Consider the following 23,705-nt stretch of genomic DNA (forward strand, 5'->3'; position numbering starts at 1 on the left):
GTTTCATTTGACCTGTTTTCTATTGATATTTATTTGTATATATCCATAAAAATGATGCTGATTCATTATTTCATCTGGCTGAGAAAAGCTGCCTGCCTGCCTGTCTGTCTAATCCCGACTCCAGACACATTCATTACTATGGGACAGCTGGAGATCGAATTTGAATATTGAAACAATGTTGCAAATGTCGGAGAGACAGACGGCAAGGTTTCTACAAATCTCCGCTTTTGAAAACTAAATGTTAGTCTAAAAGAAATGTGAGATAATGTCTAGATGCTTTTTATAGTGGAGATTAAGTTTATACATTTGACATTTTAGTCATTTAGCAGACGCTCTTATCCAGCGCGACTTAGTTAGTGAGTGCATACACTTTTCATACTGTCCCCCCATGGGAATCGAACCCACAACCCTGGCGTTGCAAGCGCCATGCTCTACCAACTGAGCTACAGGAGGCTATACATTGCCTGGCTGGGCTGATGAGACAGTGGATTGCGCAGTCAGATGGTAACTTGTGGGACAGACACCGGCTGGAATGCGGTTTAACCAATCAGCATTCAGGATTAGACTCACCTGTTGTATAACTCCCTATAACGCACAGTATGTCAGCACGGTAGAATTCAATGCCTTTAGTTAGTTCTTACATGTTCTATGTTTGAGCTGCTTTTGAAAGCAAAAGTCTAATTTAAAACATTATTGGCATTGTTTAATTCAATTTTTGTAATAGCAAGCTGATGGTTTGGTTAGCTAAACTAGCGAGTCTGTTTGGTTACCAAGGCAAATACTGTAGCTATCTAGTAACTTGCTATCTAGTAACTACTTCAGTGGATGTTGAACACAATTCTACCTGCAAATGAACACATTTCTAGCGGCAAATGTGTTAAATTATAGCCATGGTATGAAAGGGACAATCAACTCGGGCTCTATGCGTTCTCTGGAAAATAATGCAACTCTGTGGAAGGTGAGTTCCACTCCGCTAGCGCGTCATGGAACACACCTTACACGTCGTTCATTATTTTCCATAGAATGCATAGCCCCTCGTTGATTATCCCTTACATAAAGCAACATGACTTGTATACCCTAAACCAGCTGAAGACCTTGAGTAGGGTTGCAAAATACATTTCCTGGTTTTCCAGAAATCATGGTTGGAGGTTCCTGATTTCCTTCTTATTCCCTCCTGATTCCAATTAACTTCCAACCGGGATTTAGGGAAAACCAGGGAATTTATTGAATGTTCCAGGAATTTTGCAACCCTACCTTTTGAGACAGCTATCCACCCATCCTCTTTAGCGATTAAACATTGTGACTTAACTCTCTGAATTCAGAGAATTGCCAGGACAGCATAATACAGTATATCCACCACTGCATATAGCTACCACTATTCTCATTGTCTATCAAGCTGCTCTGTAAGAAATCCCTCCGCTCGGCTGGCTCCAAAGCTGGGATGTAAGAGGTTAAGATCCAATGCTAGCTATTTTGCTTGATGTCATGATGAGGTCTGTGTAATTCCCAAAGCTCAATATAATGCCAGCCCCCTCCAATAGAACATAGAATAATAATGGTAAAGACGATTAGCTGTGGATAAAGAAGGGAATAGAAGTACCTGAGTGGATTGCGCGGGTGGGCAGGGAGCGCCCCGAGTGGACCATGGACTAACTTGACTGACCTGTTAAGTGGCCAAGCTGGCGAACCAGGCGGGTAGAGATTCATCCACTTTATTTCATTTTCATATTTAGTTTTATTTCACAGCTGATCCACATTCAAATGGACGACTGTAAGTGCTGCCTGGAGTCCATTTCTACCCCTCTGCTTCAATGACATCATGAGATTTATTTTTTGGGGGGGCTCAGTGGGTCAGTCGCTGTGACTTATTGGGACCAAGTAACCATCTAGCACGGTGTTTGTGGTTATGAAGAGCTTGTGGTCATGAAGAGTTATGAATAAAAGTGCTTGCCTGTTTGGATATCTTCCCATCTTTGGTTGGTAGGAACAATTGTTTCAGTATGTTTTACGGTGTTATGGATTGTGCGCAAAGTGGTTGTGGCCATGAACTGTTGTTGGCAAGATGGTGATGATTTATCATTGGTTCCAATAGCTCTGGGACAGAAAGTCATAAGTATTTTGTGTTTGCAAATTGATTCCCTGTGTTGGCCTACTAAGCGTTTACTTTTTTTATTTGTATTATTATTATATACATACTATTTTTTACAGTATGTATGTATGAGGGATCTCATGAAGTAGGAGGGTCATTTCTTGAAGGGTGACAAGTGTTGCACTGACGACAAAAAAAAACAGGTTTTATTCTTCAGTGTGTTTTCCCTTTCTACCAGAAACACTCAACTGTTTTGGATTGAATAAGGCAATCTATTCAGCCAGATAGTCACAACCACACTCAGTTTACTTAAACGCCTGCACCAGTAGAAATCCACTAGCCTTCGAGCTGAAAGATGATGGCCAGAGCTTACCCATGATGTTGCACAACGATTTAAGTCAATAAGTGATCGTTTTTGTCAAAGTATGATATATTTGGGCTTGAAGTGACAAATCTGAACTGCTCAATTCGTGCAAAACCGTATGAATGCGGTGTCTTTTCCTATGATATGACATACAAATTATTTTCAGCTTATGTTTTGTTTCAGGGCTGGGTTTCATTTGAATGTTAGCACCCACCAGCATGGCATTGTTTATTAATCAGAAATAGCTGCAAAGTTCTTCCTCTTTGTGACTGAGATGAGCCAAACAGCCTTGTGGCCACTTGGCCACCTGAGCCATTAAGCAAATTAAAATAGTCGGTGTGAACTTGTGTTTTTGCGCCTCCACTTATTTTTTTTAACCAGAAAAGTATCATAATCCATTGGACAATTTTCATAAATGTTTTAGCTAGTCTGCATAAAAAAGATGTATGACAATTTTATAAATGGTATAATTGTGTGACATGATCGCATTTTGCAAATCCGCTTCCCCCGTCGCCCCAAGATCAATGGTTTTGACCACTAAAGTTTTGCTTCACTACACGCTCCACTGCTTTGATTGGTGTAACGTTAGCTAGACGTGTCTATTCAGATAATGAAAAGGCACCTGTGAAGGAAATTCAAGGAACTTAAGTTGCGGTGTACATGATCATGAGCAAAGTCATTGTAGCCTATCATTTCACTTCCCCTGTGAGAATCATGAACTTGTGCCGAAGCCTACCAAAGGATGCACCGTGTCCATTACTGTATAGGATATGTGTTTTTCTACATTGTATCTTTCAATACTTATCCATATTACCGGCGCTTCATCTTATTCTTTCTAACTGTTTCTATGGCGGATTCGTGGCTGCAATTTATGGAAGATGCCAAAACTTTGGAGATGACAATAGAGGGCGAAGTCAAAGATAGCCCGGTGGTTTCCATCTGTGGCAAAGTTTTCCATAAATCAATATTTATGACAAATCCATCTCCGGAACCAGTCATAGAGCCATCTGGCTAATGTTTTGAATACGGTGTACAAAAAACCCCCCAGCAACAACAAATAACATTAGCTAGCTAGATAAGTTTAGCAATATATAGGTAGCTAGATAAGGTTAGCATGCTAGCTACACTGACAGCTGTCAGTGCCCCATTGTTGATGTTTATCAACTCCACATGGAAATTCCCACACCCAATTCGTGAATATGTATAAGTAGCCTTCGTTATTCTTTGGAGGTGGAACCTAAATGTGCATTTCCTTTCTAGGACAGGAATTACGTCAATAGTGGCGGCAACTTCCTCTGGGGGTGGGTCCTTTAAAGACGTCCTCCAGCTAATATATTTATATATTTTATTTTATTTTACACTTTTCCTGTTGAAAAGTGATATCCAAAGTATAAGCAAAGTTTCCACCCTCTTCCTCCCCCTCTCCCTACTCCAGGAGTGCTGGCCCAGATCCAGATGCCCCAGAGGACCATGGAGGTGATCGAGGGTCAGAAGGTGGTGCTGCAGGCCTGGTATAGCCCCAGCTCCAGCACTGGCAAGAACACTGTTCTCTGGAACTTTGTGGCCAATAACACCCAACTGGTGAGTGTGTTTAGGATCTGTTTTGTTGTGTGTGGTGCCTCTGCATCTGTGCTGATCGTCTGACGATTAAGGGCTGTCCTCACTTGAGATGTGTGCAGTAACTTGAACTTTCCTACCAAACTTTAAGGCAATGCCATATTGTATAAAGTTAGTTGTTTGTGCGTCTCAAGTTGGGATATGTGTAGATCCCTTTGATCATGCACTGGTCTTGATTAGCCTGTGACTGCTGAGTGCTGTGACATCATACATCTACAATATAATGTCCCAGAGGCCAATAAAGTACCTGCATTAGCTCTGCATACAAGTTACATACATCCTTGTCAGAAGTACTTTGTACATGGAAAGGTTTTTTGGTGTAAAAATGAAACGAATCTGTAAAATTACAAAATAAATATGTAAGTCAACTTGAAATGATGAATGTATTCAATTTGGTTAGGTTTTGTTTTAATGTTAAACTCTGAAGTCTGTGACGCTTATCATTTGTCTGTTGATTATTATGAAAAATATTTTAGATCTTTTGTGCAGTTTTTGCTCAAAAGCTTCCAACGATAACTGAAAATCTTACTTGCTTTGCCATCTGTGGCCATAACGTGGAGGATTATGATCATGAAGGATGTTTGACTGCTGTTAATCTGGCAAAGCTCTTCCTTTGGAAACCCTCAAATGAATCAAATAAAAGGCTTAACACACTCCATCTATCCACTGTATTTTACCCTCGCTTGAAAATGCATAAATATGAAATTGCTTGTTTTTGCCTTTTTTCCGAAAATTAGACCATTAAGTGAAACAACACTAAACCACTTAACAGAGGTGGGGTTTTGGGATTAGGTTGATGTTAACCCTTTACAAAACAAAAACAATTAAGCAGGCGAAAGTGGGCAGCTGGCCATGACTGTCTCTCATCTGACTTTTTCCCCCAAACTTGTATCCACAGACAATGTTATCTAGGGACCTGCGTGGGTTTATACTGTATGTTTGCTAATTCCAGTTTATCCTACCGTAGTATACGGACGGACAAAGTCCCAAAGGGGATCAAACAAAGACAAAAAAATCCACTATAGTAGCACTCACCAACAGTTGATTGGGAGATTGCAGTTGTTGGCCTTGACATCGCAAGCTGCTTTGGCTAAAGGCCAAGTCATGGGGTGGTAGTCTGACATAACTAGAGAGCCTGAGTTGTGTGCCCTTATCTAAATTCTGAATCGGCCCGTTAGTCTTTAGCTCCGAAGGATAATTCTGTCTCGCTTGTTTGCGTAAAGATCTACAGTACCAGTCAAGTTTGGACACACCTACTTATTCAAGGGTTTTTCTTTATTTTAACTATTGTCTACATTGTAGAATAATAGTAAATACATCAAAACTATGAAATAACACATATAAAATCATGTAGTAACCAAAAAACTGTTAAACAAATCAAAATATAATTTATATTTGAGATTCTTCAAAGTAGCCACCCTTTGCCTCAAAGACAGCTTTGCAAACTCTTGGCATTCTCTCAACCAGCTTCACCTGGAAGGCTCTTCCAACAGTCTTGAAGGAGTTCTCACATGCTGAGCACTTGTTGGCTGCTTTTCCTTCACTCTGCGGTCCAACTCATCTCAAACCATCTCAATTTGGTTGAGGTCGGGGTATTGTGGAGGCCAGGTCATCTGATGCAGCACTCCATTACTCTCCTTCTTGGTTAAATAGCCTGTACACAGCCTGGAGGTGTGTTGGGTCATTGTCCTGTTGAAAAACAAATGATTGTCCCACTAAGCCCAAACCAGATGGGATGGCGTATCGCTGCAGAATGCTGTGGTAGCCGTGCTGGTTAAGCGTGCCTTGAATTCTAAATAAATCACAGACAGTGTCACCAGCCAAGCACCCCCACACCATCACACCTCCTCCATGCTTCACGTGGGAACTACACATGCAGAGATCATCCGTTCACCTACACTGCGTCTCACAAAGATATAGCGGTTGGAACCAAAAATCTCAAATTTGGACTCCAGACCAAAGGACAGATTTCCACCGGTCTAATATCCATTGCTCATGTTTCTTGGCCCAAGCAAGTCTCTTCTTATTGGTGTCCTTTAGTAGTGGTTGAAGGCCAGATTCACTCAGTCTCCTCTGAACAGTTGATGTGTCTGTGACTTGAACTCTGTGAATAACTTATTTGGGCTGCAATTTCTGAGGCTGGTAACTCTAATGAACTTATCCTCTTATCCTCTGGGTCTTCCTTTCCTGTGGCGGTCCTCATGAGAGCCAGTTTCAACATAGCGCTTGATGGTTTTTGCGACTGCACTTGAAGAAACTTTCAAAGTTCTTCACATTTTCCGGATTGACTGACCTTCATTTCTTAAAGTAATGATGGACTGTCGTTTCTCTTTGATTATTTGAGCTGTTCTTGCCATAATATGGACTTGGTCTTTTACCAAATAGGGACAGCTTCACAGCTGTCATCAAGGCAAAGGGTGGCTACTTTGAAGAATCTCAAATCTAAAACCCTTTTTTTGGTTACTACATAATTCCATATGTGTTATTTCATAGTTATGATGTTTTCAATATTATTATACAATGTAAAAATAAAGAAAAACCCTGGATTGAGTAGGTGTGTCCAAACTTTTGACTGGTACTGTATATGATTTGAAAGAATGTGGTTTTATTATTATCTTCTAATCTCTTGGTCATATTTTAAAGTACTCTACTTCTATTCCTACTCTAATGCACTTTTCATGGCTCTATTAAGAACATAACATCAGCTAAGATAACATCTTTGTAATGGTAGATGGTGTAACATTAAGAAAAGGCCAAAGGATTTTCTAGGGAGCTTTGCAACAATCTTCATGGCTCTTGTCCCCACCATCCACTCCACACAGATCATCTCATACACCCCAGACTCGATCAGTTTTGGCAGCCCCCAGTTCGGGGAGCGCGTGGGCTTCACGGCCACCATGCCCTCGGCCAACCTGTCCCTGTACATCAACAACACGCAGGAGTCGGACTCAGGGCGCTACCTCTGCCAGGTCATCATCCCCGGGGCCCAGGGCCTGACTGGAGAACTTAGCCTCAATGTCAATGGTAAGGACGAGGAGACCCCTTTATGTAGTTCTTGTAGTTCATATAGTTATACAGCACGCCATCTGTGTATTCTTATAAGAGCTGTATATGTATAATGAGGCAAGCGTGTACATACAGTGCATTCGGAAAGTATTCAGACCCCTTGACTTTTTCCACATTTTGTTACGTTACAACCTTATTCTATAATGGTTTAAATAGTTTTTTCCCCTCATCAATCTACACACAATACCCCATAATGGCAAAGCAAAAACAGTTTTTTAGACACTATTGCCAAAAGAAAAAATAAACTGAAATATCACATTTACATTTCAGACCCTTTACTCAGTACTTTGTTGAAGCACCTTTGGCAGCAATTACAGCCTCAAGTCTTCTTGGGTATGACGCTACAAGCTTGGCACACCTGTATTTGGGGAGTTTCTCCCATTCTTCTCTGCAGATCCTCTCAAGCTCTGTCAGGTTGGATGGGGAGCGTCGCTGCCCAGCTATTTTCAGGTCTCTCCAGAGATGTTAGATCGGGTTCAAGTCCGGGCTCTGGGTGGGCCACTCAAGGACATTCAGAGACTTGTCCCGAAGCCACTCCTGCATTGTCTTGGCTGTTTGCAGAGGGTCGTTGTCCTGTTGGAAGGTGAACCTTCGCCCCAGTCTGAGGTCCTGAGCGCTATGGAGCAGGTTTTCATCAATGATCTCTCTGTACTTTGCTTCGTTCATCTTGCCCTCGATCCTGACTAGTCTCCCAGTCCTTGCTGCTGAAAAACATCCCTACAGCATGATGCTGCCACCACCATGCTTCACCGTAGGGATTGTGCCAGGTTTCCTCCAGACGTGACGCTTGGAATTCAGGCCAAAGAGTTCAATCTTGGTTTCATCAGCCCAGAGAATATTGTTTCTCATTGTCTGAGAGTCCTTTAGGTGCCTTCTGGCAAACTCCAAGCAGGAGAGGCTTCCATCTGGCCACTCTACCATAAAGGCCTGATTGGTGGAGTGCTGCAGAGATGTGTGTCCTTCTGGAAGGTTCACCCATCTCCACAGAGGAACTCTGGAGCTCTGTCAGAGTGACCATCGGGTTCTTGGTCACCTCCCTGACCAAGGCCCTTCTCCCACAGCTCTAGGAAGAGTCTTGGTGGTTCCAAACTTCTTCCATTTAAGAATGATGGAGGCCACTGTGTTCTTGGGGACCTTCAATGCTGCAGAAATGTTTTTGTACCCTTCCCCAGATCTGTGCCTCGACACAATCCTGTCTCGGAGCTCTACGGACAATTCCTTTGACCTCATGGCTTGGTTTTTACTCTGACATGCACTGTCAACTGTGGGACTTTATCTAGACAGGTGTGTGCCTTTCCAAATCATGTTAAATCAATTTAATTTACCACAGGTGGACTCCAATCAAGTTGTGGAAACATCTCAAGGATGATTAATGGAAACAGGATGCACCTGAGCTCAATTTCGAATCTCGCAGCAAAGGGTCTGAATACTTATGTAAATAAGGTATTTCTGTTTATAAAAAATATCAAATTTGCTAAAATTTATAAAAACCTGTTTTCTCTTTGTTGTTATGGGATATTGTGTGTAGATTGATGAAGAAAAACATTAATTTAATCAATTTTAGAATAAGGCTGTAACGTAATGTGGAAAAAGTCAAGGGGTCTGAATACTTTCCGAATGCACTGTATGATCAAATGCTGAGAAGAAGACGCACACATTTTACATTTTTTTTTACATTTTAGTCATTTAGCAGACGCTCTTATCCAGAGCGACTTACAGATGTGCTGTACTTTCACTTATACCCACATAAGGTACATGCACACCACATACCTGTACACACATGTTCCTGAATGTGTACAATAGTTTGCCACTACCCTAATTCCTAAACATTATTTTATGTCATTATTCAAATTCTGTCTCTAACTCAGCATCTCATCACAAATGGTCAACTATCTCCTAAACCTCTCTCCTATATCTCAGTCCCTCCTGCTGTCCCAGAGTGCTCTCTGTCAGGGAAGCCAGTTCTGAAGGGCAACGTCACACTGAGCTGCAAGTCCAAGTCAGGCAAGCCCATCCCAATGTACAAGTGGAAGAAGACCAGCCCCCCGTCCGAGGTCTTCTTCTCTCCCATGCTCAGTGAGTAACTAACTGCTGCGTGACATCTGAAACATAGTGGTCTAGCTTTAGTAACAGTGTATTTATTGTAAATGTCCTATATTTCAGCTGTAGCATGCTCTATTTCTACAATTTGATGAGAATAAGAGCTTTGAGGGTACTGTTTTATAGTATTTCATTCAGCCAAGTTGTTGTAAGTTGCTCTGGAAAGAAATGTACTGTATATACCATAAGCAAATGTAATGACAAAGCAGAGGGTATAACTTTGCCAATGGCAAAGGGATTTGGAAAGTGAAATGTGAATTGAGGCAGTCATTAAACAATCAGGTCTCACTTTACATTAAGTGTTCTAAACTTACAGGTGCTAGGGAATGACAGTGTAGCCGCTGATAAAATAATAAAATGGATCAAATAATCTAGGTATACACTACATGCGTATGTGGCTACCATGTATCTATATGGATTTAAGGACACTTAATGTAAAATGGCACAGGCAATTAAAAGGATGGTGCATAAACAAATCTCTGAGTTTCAGTTGGTATATCTGTGTCATTGTTCTGTTTTGGTTTTGACTTGGAGATTTAATGGCTAATCTGTTTGGGACTAGATTAAAGCATATATGAGGTTGAATCCTCATTTTACTCTCCTCAAATGCACTCATTTGAACCTCTTTTCCAAACCCATAGTCAGTGTTCCCATAGTTAGATAATTTATTTCCTCCTTTTATGGTATGCAATAATTAGATAGGTATCCCACATTGTTTGGTACATTTTATTTTCTGGTTAGTAGTGATTTAATGATGAGGAAGTTCATATGATCAATGCACAGTGTCCATATAAGGACGGCAACAGTCTCAGCAGGACTGACAATGCTGTCCTAATATGGACACTGTATAGGTGTATATCGCTCTCTCTGCGCGTGTGTGTGCGTGCGTTACAGATGAAAACACGGGCACGCTGAAGCTGAGCAACCTGAGCAGCAGCATGTCGGGGAAGTATGTGTGTACGGCCAGCAACACGGCCGGCAATGACAGCTGCTACATCAACCTGGAGGTCATCACCTGTACGTACTGAAGTAGTACTGTAATAGTACAACACTGGACACCCACATGACTCACTATACACTATATGGACCAGTCAGAATGTAGAGAAATGTGCTTCCTAATATTGTTGACTCCTGGTGCGTGAAATGGCTTAGAAAACCAGAGCATGCAGATATCCAGAGCAAGTAATTTAAGAATGTATTTTAAATGGGACTGATGCACTGCCCTTCACTAAAATTGAGTTTTCCCTCATCTAATGTGCCCTCCTCTAAAAACGGTGTAATGCACATTTCACATTTATTTAAAATAATATATATACACTGTATAGTTTTGTTGTTGAAATTCCTGCACTAGGTAGCTAACTCATGTCTCTCTCTCATCTAGTACCCACTAACATTTCTTTCCTCAAAGTTGTCTGGGAGACTCTAAAATAGATGCAATTAAGCTTCTTTAAAGGAAACATAAATTTGGTGGAAAAGGCCATGCAGGGACGTTGGTTGGTGCTGCTCTGATAAATACATTCATTGACATTTAATTTAGAGGTTTAATTGCCTTTTTTGTCTGTACGTTCTTTGTATCTTTACGCTGCCACAAAGAAGTCAGCTTTCTGCCTAGTCCTTTAAAAACACTGAACAGTTACAGGCTGCTGTTTTTGCATTGTTGGGGGAAGAGAGCTGGGTAGACAGTTCATGTAAGAACAAAACTAATGTACAAAAACATGCTGCCCTAGTTTTATTATCGTTTCGACCACAAAAGGCTCTTGATCCGGCTAAAATACTTATTTACCCTGGAGAGTGAAGGGACTATTCCACGGATCTGTAGTGCAAATGTGTATATGTGTGTTTCCCCAGCGACTAACGCAGGGATGATTGCCGGAGCCACGGTGGGTTCTGTGCTGGGCTTCATATTCATCATCCTCTTCCTCGTCTGCCTCCTGAGGAGAAGGAGAGACTATGAGGAGGACCGGGCCAACGACATCAAGTTAGACTCACTTTCACACTATTGCTGTGTTGCGTGCGTTCATGTGCCCAAATGCATGTCAGCCAGTCTCTCACCCCTTCTCCCTTGCTCCCTCTCTCTCTCTCGCCCCTCTTTTTCCACTCTCTTCATCCCCAGGGAGGACGCTCAGGCGCCCAAGCGCATCTCGTGGGCCAAGAGCGGCGGCTCGGGATCGGACGTGGTCTCCAAGAACGGCACACTCTCCTCCATTACCACCACTGCCAACAGGCCTCACCAGAGGGAGCCCTCGTCCCATCACCAGCACCAACCCAACCACCACCTCCAGCATTATCCCCAACGCCCTCCCTCCGACACCGCCTCCATCATCACAGCCACAGGCAGCGTCTCTGGCTACCGCGCTGGACCACGCCATGGAGCCTCCACCCACGGCCACGCCCTGCCGGACTACGGCTACAACGTGGCTACAACCCTGCCCCGCGGCCAACCGGCTAATTCTGCAGCACCCAGTGCCAATGGTAGCCCCATGCCCAGAACCAAACACCCCCAGCACCCACAGACCTATACCCAGCCCCAGGCAGCACCTCCTGCCCCGTGCCCACCACCTCTGCCCACCATTGTGACAGCGTCCAACATCTCCCGAATGGGAGGGGTGCCCATCATGGTGCCAGCTCAGAACCAGGCCGGCTCGCTGGTGTAACGCCAGTCTGCCATGGTGCAGTGTCCCTTTACCCTTCAATGCTGTACTTACTCACATAGATTTTCAAAAGGAAAATATTAAACTTCCACTAAGATATGTCTAACTCAAGCATTAAAGCTTGAATTGGCCCTCGAAGGTGGGGCATTTGACCCGGTCAAAATGCAGTGAGATCATTAGTAAAACCTTAAAAAAGACAGACTGTGTTGCTGCACGAGGCAGTTTTATTTAATGAAGTATATGGAAGTACTTTTTTTTTAAACTCTTTTTATACTCAATTTGTATGCAAAAGATGAATAGATCTGGATTTCAAACATCTGTGCAGGATCTTTTTTTTTATTGTACTATCAATCAATGTGTTTTTTACAAAGTTTTCCAATACAACTTTTTTAAAGATTGTATTATACTCCTCTATCTACCATGTCCTATGAAGGCCATTCTATGACATCACTTTAAAACGGGGACTTGACAAGATGTCATGACACACACTGGTCCATGTGTGTGTTGCCTGTGTGTTACTGTAAGAACAGTCAATGCGTGGATCCCACTGATGTTTAACTTTTTTATGTATTCCCCACATATTGTATAATCTAAAGTGTATATTAGGACCAAATAAAATATATATACAGTACAAGTCAAAAGTTTGGACACACCTACTCATTCACACATATGGAATCATGTAGTAACCAAACAAGTGTTAAACAAATCAAAATATATTTGAGATTCTTCAAATAGCCACCCTTTGCCTTGATGACAGCTTTGCACACTCTTGGTATTCTCTCAACCAGCTTCTCCTGGAATGCTTTTCAAACAGTCTTGAAGGAGTTTCCACATATGCTGAGCACTTGTTGGCTGCTTTTCCTTCACATCCCAAACCATCTCAATTGGGTTGAGGTCGGGGGATTGTGGAGGCCAGGTCATCTGATGCAGCACTCATCACTCTCCTTCTTGGTAAAATAGCCCATACACAGCCTGGAGGTGTGTTGGGTCGTTGTCCTGTTGAAAAACAAATGATAGTCCCACTAAGCCCAAACTAGATGGGATGGCGTATCGCTGCAGAATTCTGTGGTAGCCATGCTGGTTAAGTGTGCCTAGAATTCTATATAAATCATAGACAGTGTCACCAGCAATGCACCCCCACACCATAACCCCACCTCCTCCATGCTTTACGGTGGGAACTACACATGCAGAGATCATCCGTTCACCCACACCGCATCTTACAAAGACATTGCGGTTGGAACCAAAAAACTCAAATTTGGACTCCAGACCAATGGACAAATTTCCATCTGACTAATGTCCATTGCTCGTGTTTCTTGGCCCAAGCAGGTCTCTTCTTTTTATTGGTGTCCTTTAGTAGTGGTTTCTTTGCAGCAATTCAACCATGAAGGCCTGATTCACACAGTCTCCTCTGAACAGTTGATGTTGAGATGTGTCTGTGATTTGAACTCTGTGAGGCATTTATTTGGGCTGCAATTTCTGAGGCTGGTAACTCTAATGAACTTATCCTCTGCAGCAGAAATAACTCTGGGTCTTCCATTCCTGTGACGGTCCTCATGAGAGCCAGTTTCATCGTAGCGCTTGATGGTTTTTGCGACTGCACTTGAAGAAACTTTCTTAAAATGTTCCGTGTTGACTGACCTTCATGTCTTAAAGTAATAATGGACTGTCGTTTCTCTTTGCTTATTTGAGCTGTTCTTGCCATAATATGGACTTGGTCTTTTACCAAATAGGGACAGCTTCTGTATACCCCCTACCTTGTCACAACACAATTGATTGGCTCAAACGCATTAAGAAGGAAAGAAATTCCACAAATTAACTTTTTAAGAAGGCACACCTGTTAATTGAAATGAAGCTGGTTGAGAGAATGCCAAGGGTGGGTAAAGCTGTCATCAAGGCAAAGGGATGCTATTTGCTTAACACTTTTTTGGTTACTACATGATTCCATATGTTTTATTTAATAGTTTTGATGTCTTCACTATTATTCTATAATGTCAAAAATAGTAAAAATTAAGAAAAACCCTTGAATGAGTAGGATTGTCCAAACTTTTGACTGGTAGTGTATGTATGTATGTATGTATGTATGAATGAATGAATTAATGAATGAAGTCGGAAGTTTACATACACCTTAGCCAAATACATTTAAACTCAGTTTTTCACAATTCCTGACATTTAATCCTAGTAAAAATTCCCTGTCTTAGATCAGTTAGGATCACCACTTTATTTTAAGAATGTGAAATGTCAGAATAATAGTAGAGAGAATTATTTATTTCAGCCTTTATTTGTTTCATCACATTCCCAGTGGGTCAGAGGTTTACATACACTCAATTAGTATTTGGTAGCATTGCCTTTAAATTGTTTAACTTGGGTCAAATGTTTTGGGTAGCCTTCCACAAGCTTCCCACAATAAGTTGGGTGAATTTTGGCCCATTCCTCATGACAGATCTGGTGTAACTGAGTCAGGTTTGTAGGCCTCCTTGCTCGCACACGCTTTTTCAGTTCAACCCACACATTTTCTATAGGATTGAGGTCATGGATTTGTGATGGGCACTCCAATACCTTGACTTTGTTGTCCTTAAGCCATTTTGCCACAACTTTGGAAGTATGCTTGTGGTCATTGTTCATTTGGAAGACCCATTTGCGACCAAGTTTTAACTTCCTGACTGATGTCTTGAGATGTTGCTTCAATATATCCACATAATTTTCCTTCCTCATGATGCCATCTATTTTGTGAAGTGCACCAGTCCCTCCTGCAGCAAAGCACCCCCACAGCATGATGCTGCCACCTCCATGCTTCACGGTTGGGATGGTGTTCTTCGGCTTGCAAGTTCCCCCTTTTTCCTCCATACATAACAATGGTCATTATGGCCAAACAGTTCTATTTTTGTTTCATCAGACCAGAGGACATTTCTCCAAAAAGTACGATATTTGTCCCCACGTGCAGTTGCAAACCGTAGTCTGGCTTTTTTATGGTGGTTTTGGAGCAGTGGCTTCTTCCTTGCTGAGCAGCCTTTCAGGTTATGTCGATATAGGACTAGTTTTACTGTGGATATACATACTTTTGTAACTGTTTCCTCCAGTATCTTCACAAGGTCCTTTGCTGTTGTTCTGGGATTGATTTGCACTTTTCGCACCAAAGTACATTCATCTCTAGGAGACAGAACGCGTCTCCTTCCTGAGCAGTATGACGGCTGCGTGGTCCCATGGTGTTTATTATTGCATACTATTGTTTGTACAGATGAACATGGTACCTTCAGGCGTTTGGAAATTGTTCCCAAGGATGAACCAGACTTGTGGGGGTCTACCATTTTTTTTTCCTGAGGTCTTGGCTGATTTCTTTTGATTTTTCCCATGATGTCAAGCAAAGAGGCACTGAGTTTGAAGGTAGGCCTTGAAATACATCCACAGGTACACCTCCAATTGACTCAAATGATGTCAATTAGCCTATCAGAAGCTTTTAAAGCCATGACGTCATTTTCTGGAATTGTCCAAGCTGTTTAAAGGCACAGTCAACTTAGTGTTTGTAAACTTCTGACCCACTGGAATTGTGATACAGTGAATTATAAGTTAAATAATCTGTCTGTAAACAATTGTTGGAAAAATGACTTGTGTCATGCACAAAGTAGATGTCCTAACCGACTTGCCAAAACTATAGTTTGTTAACAGGAAATTTGTGGAGTGGTTGAAAAACGAGTTTTAATGACTCCAACCTAAGTGTATGTAAACTTCCGACTTCAACTGTATGTGTGTGTGTGTGTGTGTATGTGTGTATATATATATATATATATATATATATATATATATATATATATATATATATATATATATATATATATATGTGTGTGTGTGTGTGTATGTGTGTGTGTGTGTGTAGGTGTTTAATTGCCACATACACCGGATAGGTGCAGTGAAATGTGTTGTTTTACAGGGTGAGCCATAGTAGTAGGGTGCCCCTGTAACAAATTAGAGTTACAGTGGGGGAAAAAAGTATTTATTCAGCCACCAATTGTGCAAGTTCTCCCACTTAAAAAGATGAGAGAGGCCTGTAATTTTCATCATAGGTACACGTCAACTATGACAGACAAAATGAGAAAAAAAAATCCAGAAAATCACATTGTAGGATTTTTAATGAATTTATTTGCAAATGATGGTGGAAAATAAGTATTTGGTCAATAACAAAAGTTTCTCAATACTTTGTTATATACCCTTTGTTGGCAATGACACAGGTCAAACGTTTTCTGTAAGTCTTCACAAGGTTTTCACACACTGTTGCTGGTATTTTGGCCCATTCCTCCATGCAGATCTCCTCTAGAGCAGTGATGTTTTGGGGCTGTCGCTGGGCAACACGGACTTTCAACTCCCTCCAAAGATTTTCTATGGGGTTGAGATCTGGAGACTGGCTAGTCCACTCCAGGACCTTGAAATGCTTCTTACGAAGCCACTCCTTCGTTGCCCGGGCGGTGTGTTTGGGATCATTGTCATGCTGAAAGACCCAGCCACGTTTCATCTTCAATGCCCTTGCTGATGGAAGGAGGTTTTCACTCAAAATCTCACGATACATGGCCCCATTCATTCTTTCCTTTACACGGATCAGTCGTCCTGGTCCCTTTGCAGAAAAACAGCCCCAAAGCATGATGTTTCCACCCCCATGCTTCACAGTAGGTATGGTGTTATTTGGATGCAACTCAGCATTCTTTGTCCTCCAAACATGACGAGTTGAGTTTTTACCAAAAAGTTCTATTTTGGTTTCATCTGACCATATGACATTCTCCCAATCCTCTTCTGCATCATCCAAATGCACTCTAGCAAACTTCAGACGGGCCTGGACATGTACTGGCTTAAGCAGGGGGACACATCTGGCACTGCAGGATTTGAGTCCCTGGCGGCGTAGTGTGTTACTGATTGTAGGCTTTGTTACTTTTTAAATGGGAGAACTTGCACAATTGGTGGCTGACTAAATATTTTTTTTCACCACTGTATGTACCTTGCTCAAGGGCACATTGACAGATTTTCACCTTGTTGGCTGGGGTATTCGAACGCTCTAACTGCTATGCTATCTGCCGCCCTGTGCTTCAAACCAAATTTGCATATATTTTTCATTTTATTCTCATATCTATTAAAATGTCTTCTCAAATGAGTATATTAGTGTAAAAATATGGTGGACTACTGCTGAACACCTGCCTAGCCACATGCAGTTAAGAGAAAAAAAAGACTGGTCATACTAGAATTACATTTTCTACAACATTTTCTAAATCCAAAGTAAATGTTGCGTTTTCATGTACCTTGTATTAAACTTAATGCCAATGCTCTTTAGGCACAGCGCTTAAAACTGTACTCTTTTACTGCATAGGAATAGCTTATAATATAAAATACAATTTGACACATTTTGTCAATTACATTGAATTTATCAACTAAGATAGTGGTTATGTATGGTTCTACCATTGAGTTGTAATGATTTTGGGTTGCTCTCCACAAAGAAATTGTAAATAATGATTTTGCTTTCGGATGTATTTGAGGCTATTCGTTGAAGCATATGTGACGGACTGGATACAAAACCAAAGTGGTTTCAACTTGTCAACATCCCAAGCTGATGACAAATGTATTCATGTATATAGACCCAAAAGGTGTCATATCAAATGAGTCTAAGATGAGGCACTTGTGTTTTCATACGAGGCATAAAAGATACAAGGCATATAACAATTACAAAGTGATTTGGCTATGTCACTGATCAAACTACCCTTGAGTCAATCTGGAATTCTTTGATAGCATTTACTTTGGCAAAACATTACCCTTAGTCTTGTTTGCTCTATTCAGACATGTCTGTGTGTAGCAAGGTAATGTTGTTCCCCTTGGTTATGAACAAGACACTTGTAGTAGATCCAAGAAACGAAGCGTTGCACACAAGACTACCCGTTAAATATGAAGTAGAGGTTTGTGTCACTTTAAATCTGAGGACTGGTTCATATTAATGGCTGGAATTAAATGAATAGAACAGCTTAAATTATGCATGTAGGTTTTCCTTTTAGCCTGTCCTCAACCTCTATATCACTGGAGAATAGCTATTGCCAGTACACTAGAGCAGAGAGAGAGACTGTCTGGAGCTAGTAACACAAGCATTTTTCTACACCTGCAATAACATCTGATATATATGTGTATGCGACCAATACAATGTTATTTGATTTGATGTAAGACACATTGTCTTATGTCCGTTTTATGCGCACAGAAGGTCAGACCGGAAGAAATGCCAAATGCTAAAAAGGATTAGCCACAACATCGCAGAGGATGTGTGTGACATAATTTTTAGTATGGAGACTCGCTCAGACTCAAAATAACATACAGTAGTTGACATACTTGTATGTGTAGTAGTATTCAATTGCAAATGCTTTTGTTGTTGTTTTAAAGATGAATATTGTTTCATCTTTTTCAAGACTGGCCTTTTTTATTTTGTGATACTGTAATGTATATGCATTATGTAACACAGGGATAGAATTTAAAAAGAAAAACAAAAAATTATATAATCATTTAATGTCACAGAACGTTTTATAAATACTAGCTATTGATTACTTATAACTGATAATGGAACGTATGAATACACACTGATGGCTGTTGTGCTAATTTATGTATATATACTCAACCATAGACAACTATGTGCAGTGTTTTTAAGTTTCTTCAACTTATATGTATATGGAAAATACTCTGTATCAATATTTTTTATTAAAAGATGTATGGTTGTAAAGGTGTATAATTATGATTTATTTTACCGCCTGGAGAAAGCATTACACATGAATGATCCAATAACCAATATCTCAAACAGGAAGAGTAACAATGAATGTGTGAAGTCCTACAACATCATGGGCCGGATCTTAAATTAACTTGTCATCAATGCATGATTATGTTAATGTCAAGAGAAATCTAAACAACCTTTTTTCTTATGTCAGCACCCTGTGGCCTAAATGTAAAATTGCAGTTTGCATTCACTCCTGCCATCTATGGGTTGTGAAGATTATTGCATGCAAAGGTGGTGGAATATGGATTGAATGATAGTGTGGAATCACAAGATATGAAAACGTACTGAAATGGATCCAAATGTAACACTCAGGACCAGTTTTCTCAATGGAGATTCTCAGTTGAAAGAGCTTTTTAGTTCAGGATTAATCTGTGTGGGAGACCAACCCTTCTCACTGGGCACACCACGTCATTTCAACGTGGATAATTAGGTAATATTTGGTTGAGACGTTGATCAATAACATTACAACCTATATTCACCCACTCAAAAAGAAAGCCAAAAGTTAGTTGAATGTGTTATAGCAATGCTTTCAACCATCTAAAAGTGCAACTAAATTCCAATGGAAAACAATGTCATAGTTTTGGTTTAGTTGTCACCCAAATGTCTATCACTGCGCCTTCAACCATTTTAAAGCACAGCAAAGTTGAAATGGGAATGCAATGTCAGATATGTTGTATATTTATACAACGGATAAAATGTGTTATCACTGTGCTTCATCTAATAGGAGTACCAAATTACCTGCATTGCAGTTGAGATTACATGATAAGTACATTGTGCAAGTGATCAATGCCATTCGAGGTTCTGCGCAGATTATTACAGCAATTGTGAAGATCTCCACAGACCTGCGACCAGGGCCTGCGTTATGGGTGGGTTTTAGGGGGCCACACCTCCTTGCCCGTCCAAATAAAATATTGAAATATTGATCATGTATTTGACCGAGTCGCACGCCGACAGAAAGATACATAAATCTCAGATAAAGCATCCGAGCAAGCGAAACAGCTCCACTCTGTCTCAGTATGTGTAGACCATGTATCTGATACAGTCTGGACAAATAGAATGTGGCATGTCATACTATTTCTGTCCAGACAGCATCAGATACATGGGCTATATATAGTAAAACAGAGGACCACTTTATCACTCGCTCTGATGCTTTCTCCAGTGAGATAGTTTCAGCAGAGAGGAAGAGGCAACCCGAGAGGGCTCACTCTAGCCAGAATCTGTCCAGAATAAGCCCAATGCATTTCTATGGGATTAACATGCAGACCTAAACTTGTCGCCTGCCTTCCCGCCTTCGGGGCAACGACTCCCATTGTTAGGGCGGAGACATGAGCATCTCGTCATTACATAGTCCTACAGATCTCTGGTTTCAGCCACTTGCAAATTGGAAAGGAAAGTGGGCAAGTGCACGGTTCAGATGCTGGCTTTCCCTAAAGTAAATTGATGTTTTGCCAAAATTATATAATTACTCTTGTCTAAATAAAATCATTCAAAATACTTCACCAGAGAGCATGACTTAGCCATAGACGATCATTAGCTTCTTTAAAAAAAAAGGCCTATGCGTATTTGGGAAGCCCGCAATTTGTTTGGGCAGCCCATGTGGCAATAGGCCTAGCTGATTATTGAGGTGAGGCTGTCAGTGAAAAGCATCTAAAATTAATGTGAAGATAATGTGTTTTGAGTATAATTTAAAATGTTGAAAGAAGAGGGGGAGGGGTGTGTGGCGAAGATTTGGCGCGTCTCTCTCCAGAATGCATGCACTCAGCTCTCCAGAATGCGCTCAGCTGTCTCCCACCAATTCTTGCACATTCATTGTTCGTTGTGTGAATTGTTTGCCCTTTGATTGTTTATTTTGATCAATTCCCCATTAGGTATGTCACCAGCAGGCCTAGTAAATATACCATTAATCCCTGTAATTTGGTTACATACATTTCTGTTAATGTGTGTAGGCTAACCTATTAATTAGTCATTTACCGGAAATGTTGTTTGTATAGTTCGCAACCTGCTACACTTGTGAGAAACAAGTTTTGTTTTATTTCATAACCATCATTTACGAGTTTTGTAAATGTTTCATTGTCTTTTATTTGGTGGGATCCATGTGAGAAATGAACATGTCTGGTTTCTCTGTCCTAATAATTTTGAGGGAGCACACACACATGTAGGAAAGTGTCCATTTAGAAAAGTCGGATTTCTGATTGTCTTAACTCACCATGTCCACCACTAATAAACTTTTTTTTTTTTTTACATTCATTGCGAATGATAATAGCTCCTCACAGTAGGCCTATTTCAAAAATCTTTCCAACACTCTCCCAGCCTCGATAATCACCAAGGCTCGGTATGAAAGAGCAAAATATCATGAGTGATGATCCCATATATCCAGTGGAAACGTCACAAAAAACAGCTGTCTGCCCCGAGCTCACTGGCGAGGGACTTGAGGGCCCAGAATAGGCTAGGTGATACAGTTGCAAGTTCTCTAGAGACATCTTCAGGCTGGACCCAGTTGATTGATTTGATACAATGTTGCACTTCACTAGAGATCACAGGAGGCCTGTGGCACCTTCATTGGGGAGGCTGGGCTCGTAGTAATGGCTGGAACAGAATAAATTGAATGGTATCGAACACGTTTCCACTTGTTTTTATAAGAAACAATGTGTTGGAAATTCCAAATTGTTTGCATAGCCAACTTACACACAGCACTGACACACTTACCCCACCAGACATGCCACCAGGGGTCTTTTCACAGTCCCCAGGTCCAGAACAAATTCAAGGAAACGTACAGTATTATACAGAGTCATGAGTGCATGGAACTCCCTTCCATCTTATATAGCGCAAGTGAACAGCAAACCTGGTTTCAAAAAACAAATAAAGCAACACCTCACGTAACAACGCCTCTACTCCATGTGACCTACTTGTTGTGTGTATGTACTGACATGTATAGATGCACACACACACACTACATGTTAATGTTTTTAAATGTACTGTATGTAGATTGTAAAGTATTTAGTCTGTAATGTCTTTTTCGTTATGTGTCGGACCCCAGTAAGACTAGCTGTCACCATTGGCTAATGGGGATCCAAATAATTCAAATCACATCAAACACATGGTTCCATTCCAGCCATTATTATGAGCTGTCCTCCCCTCAGCGGCCTCCTGTGCTATACATAGCTCAAGTCAAGATAGAAAGGCAGTGGCATGTATTCGTGGATGCCAAGAGAAGCCAGGCTTCCCCCCAAAAAATAGCTGTTTTGAAGCTGCCGCGCCTCCATCTTGAAACTCCCTCCCCATTGTCCTTGAAACATTTAGTTGAAATACTGTAGAATTCCATTGATTCCTATGGAGGACTGCTCCTTCTGGGGAGTGCCACAACATGAAAAAGAGGAGGATGGTATTGACATTCCTCTATAAGTAGGGTAACGTGTTTTTCTACTTGCACACAGACACATACACACAGAAATGAATGCCATGGACAGCCACATCATATTTAGCTTACGTTGATTGGACTAAATTGTTTTTGGTATCTTTAAGTTGTCACTGTATTAGACTAAGCATAGGTGATTTGATGATGTTGAAGTTGAAATGGTGCTGGAAGAGTGGAGGCAGCTCCTGTTTTCTTTGCGACTTGCGGTAACTCTCTGTGGTTCTAAATCAATAGTTGTTTAGTAGTCTGAAAATGTCGGAAACATTCATTTGCTTGACCATGCTTTAGGTCATGTACTGTTTGTTACATGCAATATTCTTTGTGGACTTCACCTGACAGATGTTGCTCTCCGGTTTTGTGATGAAACAAACATGTAGTTGAATTTATTCTGCCACTGTGTGACTATTGTCTTCTTAGTGTCTCGGCCTTAGGCCTATATATCACGATGGCATATGAACTAACAGGTTATAGAGCAAACAACGCAATTATCACACCGGTTGTAATATGGCTTTTTTTCCGGGCTTGGCTTCCCCAGTGATTTTATCCACGTACCGCTACTGGCTGGTGCTCTGGCATTACTGGAATTTAAACTTTTAGATATGCATCATTTTAATTCAGATTTTTTTAAACAAAAACATTATTATTGAAATGAAACTATCCACAAAAATGCTCATAGGCTATAAAAAATCATCATAACAGATCGATAGAATAGTAGGATCAATTGTAAGCTTCCCTAAATTGAAACTCATGTGCTGCCTATGTATGGTCTTTACTATAACACCCGTAACACATAGGAGGTCCCGTGAAGAAAACGTCCTCCCCTATGGAAATCAATTCTGGCGCCAGCCCTGCCTGCAACGACCTATGCATGCTATCATGAACATCCACGCTTTACATGATTACATAAGAATACATTTATAATTACAGTCATCTCAAAATGTGGCCAGGGATGTTACTCATTTTAAGGTTTAATGTTACATTAATTTGTAAGATAGCCTTAAATTTAGGCTATTTACTGTATTACAAAAGTAATATTGAATTGTGTTGACAACCCAACCAAATACAGTATCAACCTTTAAAGGAAAGTATCTACTGCTTGGATAGTTATATCTGAGCCACTGGCTTAATCCCATTCTTTAACTTTTATTTTTGGTTGAGTAGGAAATCAAGATATAATTTGTTAACTTGTCAACAAGTTAATTTATTGAATTTCAAAGTGATATTGAATTGTGTTTGGTTGTCAACTCAACCAAATATCAACATTTGAAGGAGATGTATCTTCTGCTTGGATAGTTCCATCTGTGTCACTGACTTAGTCTGTCTTTAATTCCAGTTTGTCTACAAATTCATAATTGAAATGTTGGATTCATGTCTCTATGTCAACCAAAAATCTAAGTTAAGAGAATAGGACAAAATCAAATCAAACTTCAAATGCACTTTAAATAATGTTTGTTTTGATTTTTTAACCTTCATTTTTGGTTGAGATGGAGACGTGAATCCAACATATCAATTATTAATTTGTAGACAAACTGTTAAACCTATCCTTTGGAATGACTTCGATAGCAACAGTGAATCTATTTAGTTTTTAAGTAGAGGTCTCAGCAATCATTCTCACAATA

The 23,705-nt window shown here is 40.7% G+C and overlaps 1 protein-coding gene across 2 annotated transcripts in view; it reads left to right on the top strand.

Moving 5' to 3' along the window:
• The window catches only part of LOC311136547 (endothelial cell-selective adhesion molecule-like), a 68,715-nt gene extending 52,686 nt beyond the window's left edge, over positions 1 to 16,029 (top strand). The window contains exons 2-8 of one of the 2 annotated variants that reach the window (XM_084170715.1): positions 3,889 to 4,034; positions 6,893 to 7,094; positions 9,057 to 9,212; positions 10,131 to 10,253; positions 11,085 to 11,214; positions 11,350 to 15,648; positions 15,759 to 16,029. In XM_084170715.1, coding sequence (XP_084026841.1) covers positions 3,889 to 4,034; positions 6,893 to 7,094; positions 9,057 to 9,212; positions 10,131 to 10,253; positions 11,085 to 11,214; positions 11,350 to 11,890 — 1,298 coding nt within the window. In that variant the 3' untranslated portion in view covers positions 11,891 to 15,648; positions 15,759 to 16,029. Of the gene's footprint in view, positions 1 to 3,888; positions 4,035 to 6,892; positions 7,095 to 9,056; positions 9,213 to 10,130; positions 10,254 to 11,084; positions 15,649 to 15,758 lie in introns of both variants that reach the window. The other variant, XM_084170714.1, reaches the window with a different exon arrangement.
• Positions 16,030 to 23,705: the final 7,676 nt, after the last annotated feature.

The sequence above is a fragment of the Coregonus lavaretus genome (assembly GCF_964263955.1).
Source record: "Coregonus lavaretus genome assembly, chromosome: 10".
Classification (NCBI taxonomy): Eukaryota; Metazoa; Chordata; class Actinopteri; order Salmoniformes; family Salmonidae; genus Coregonus; species Coregonus lavaretus.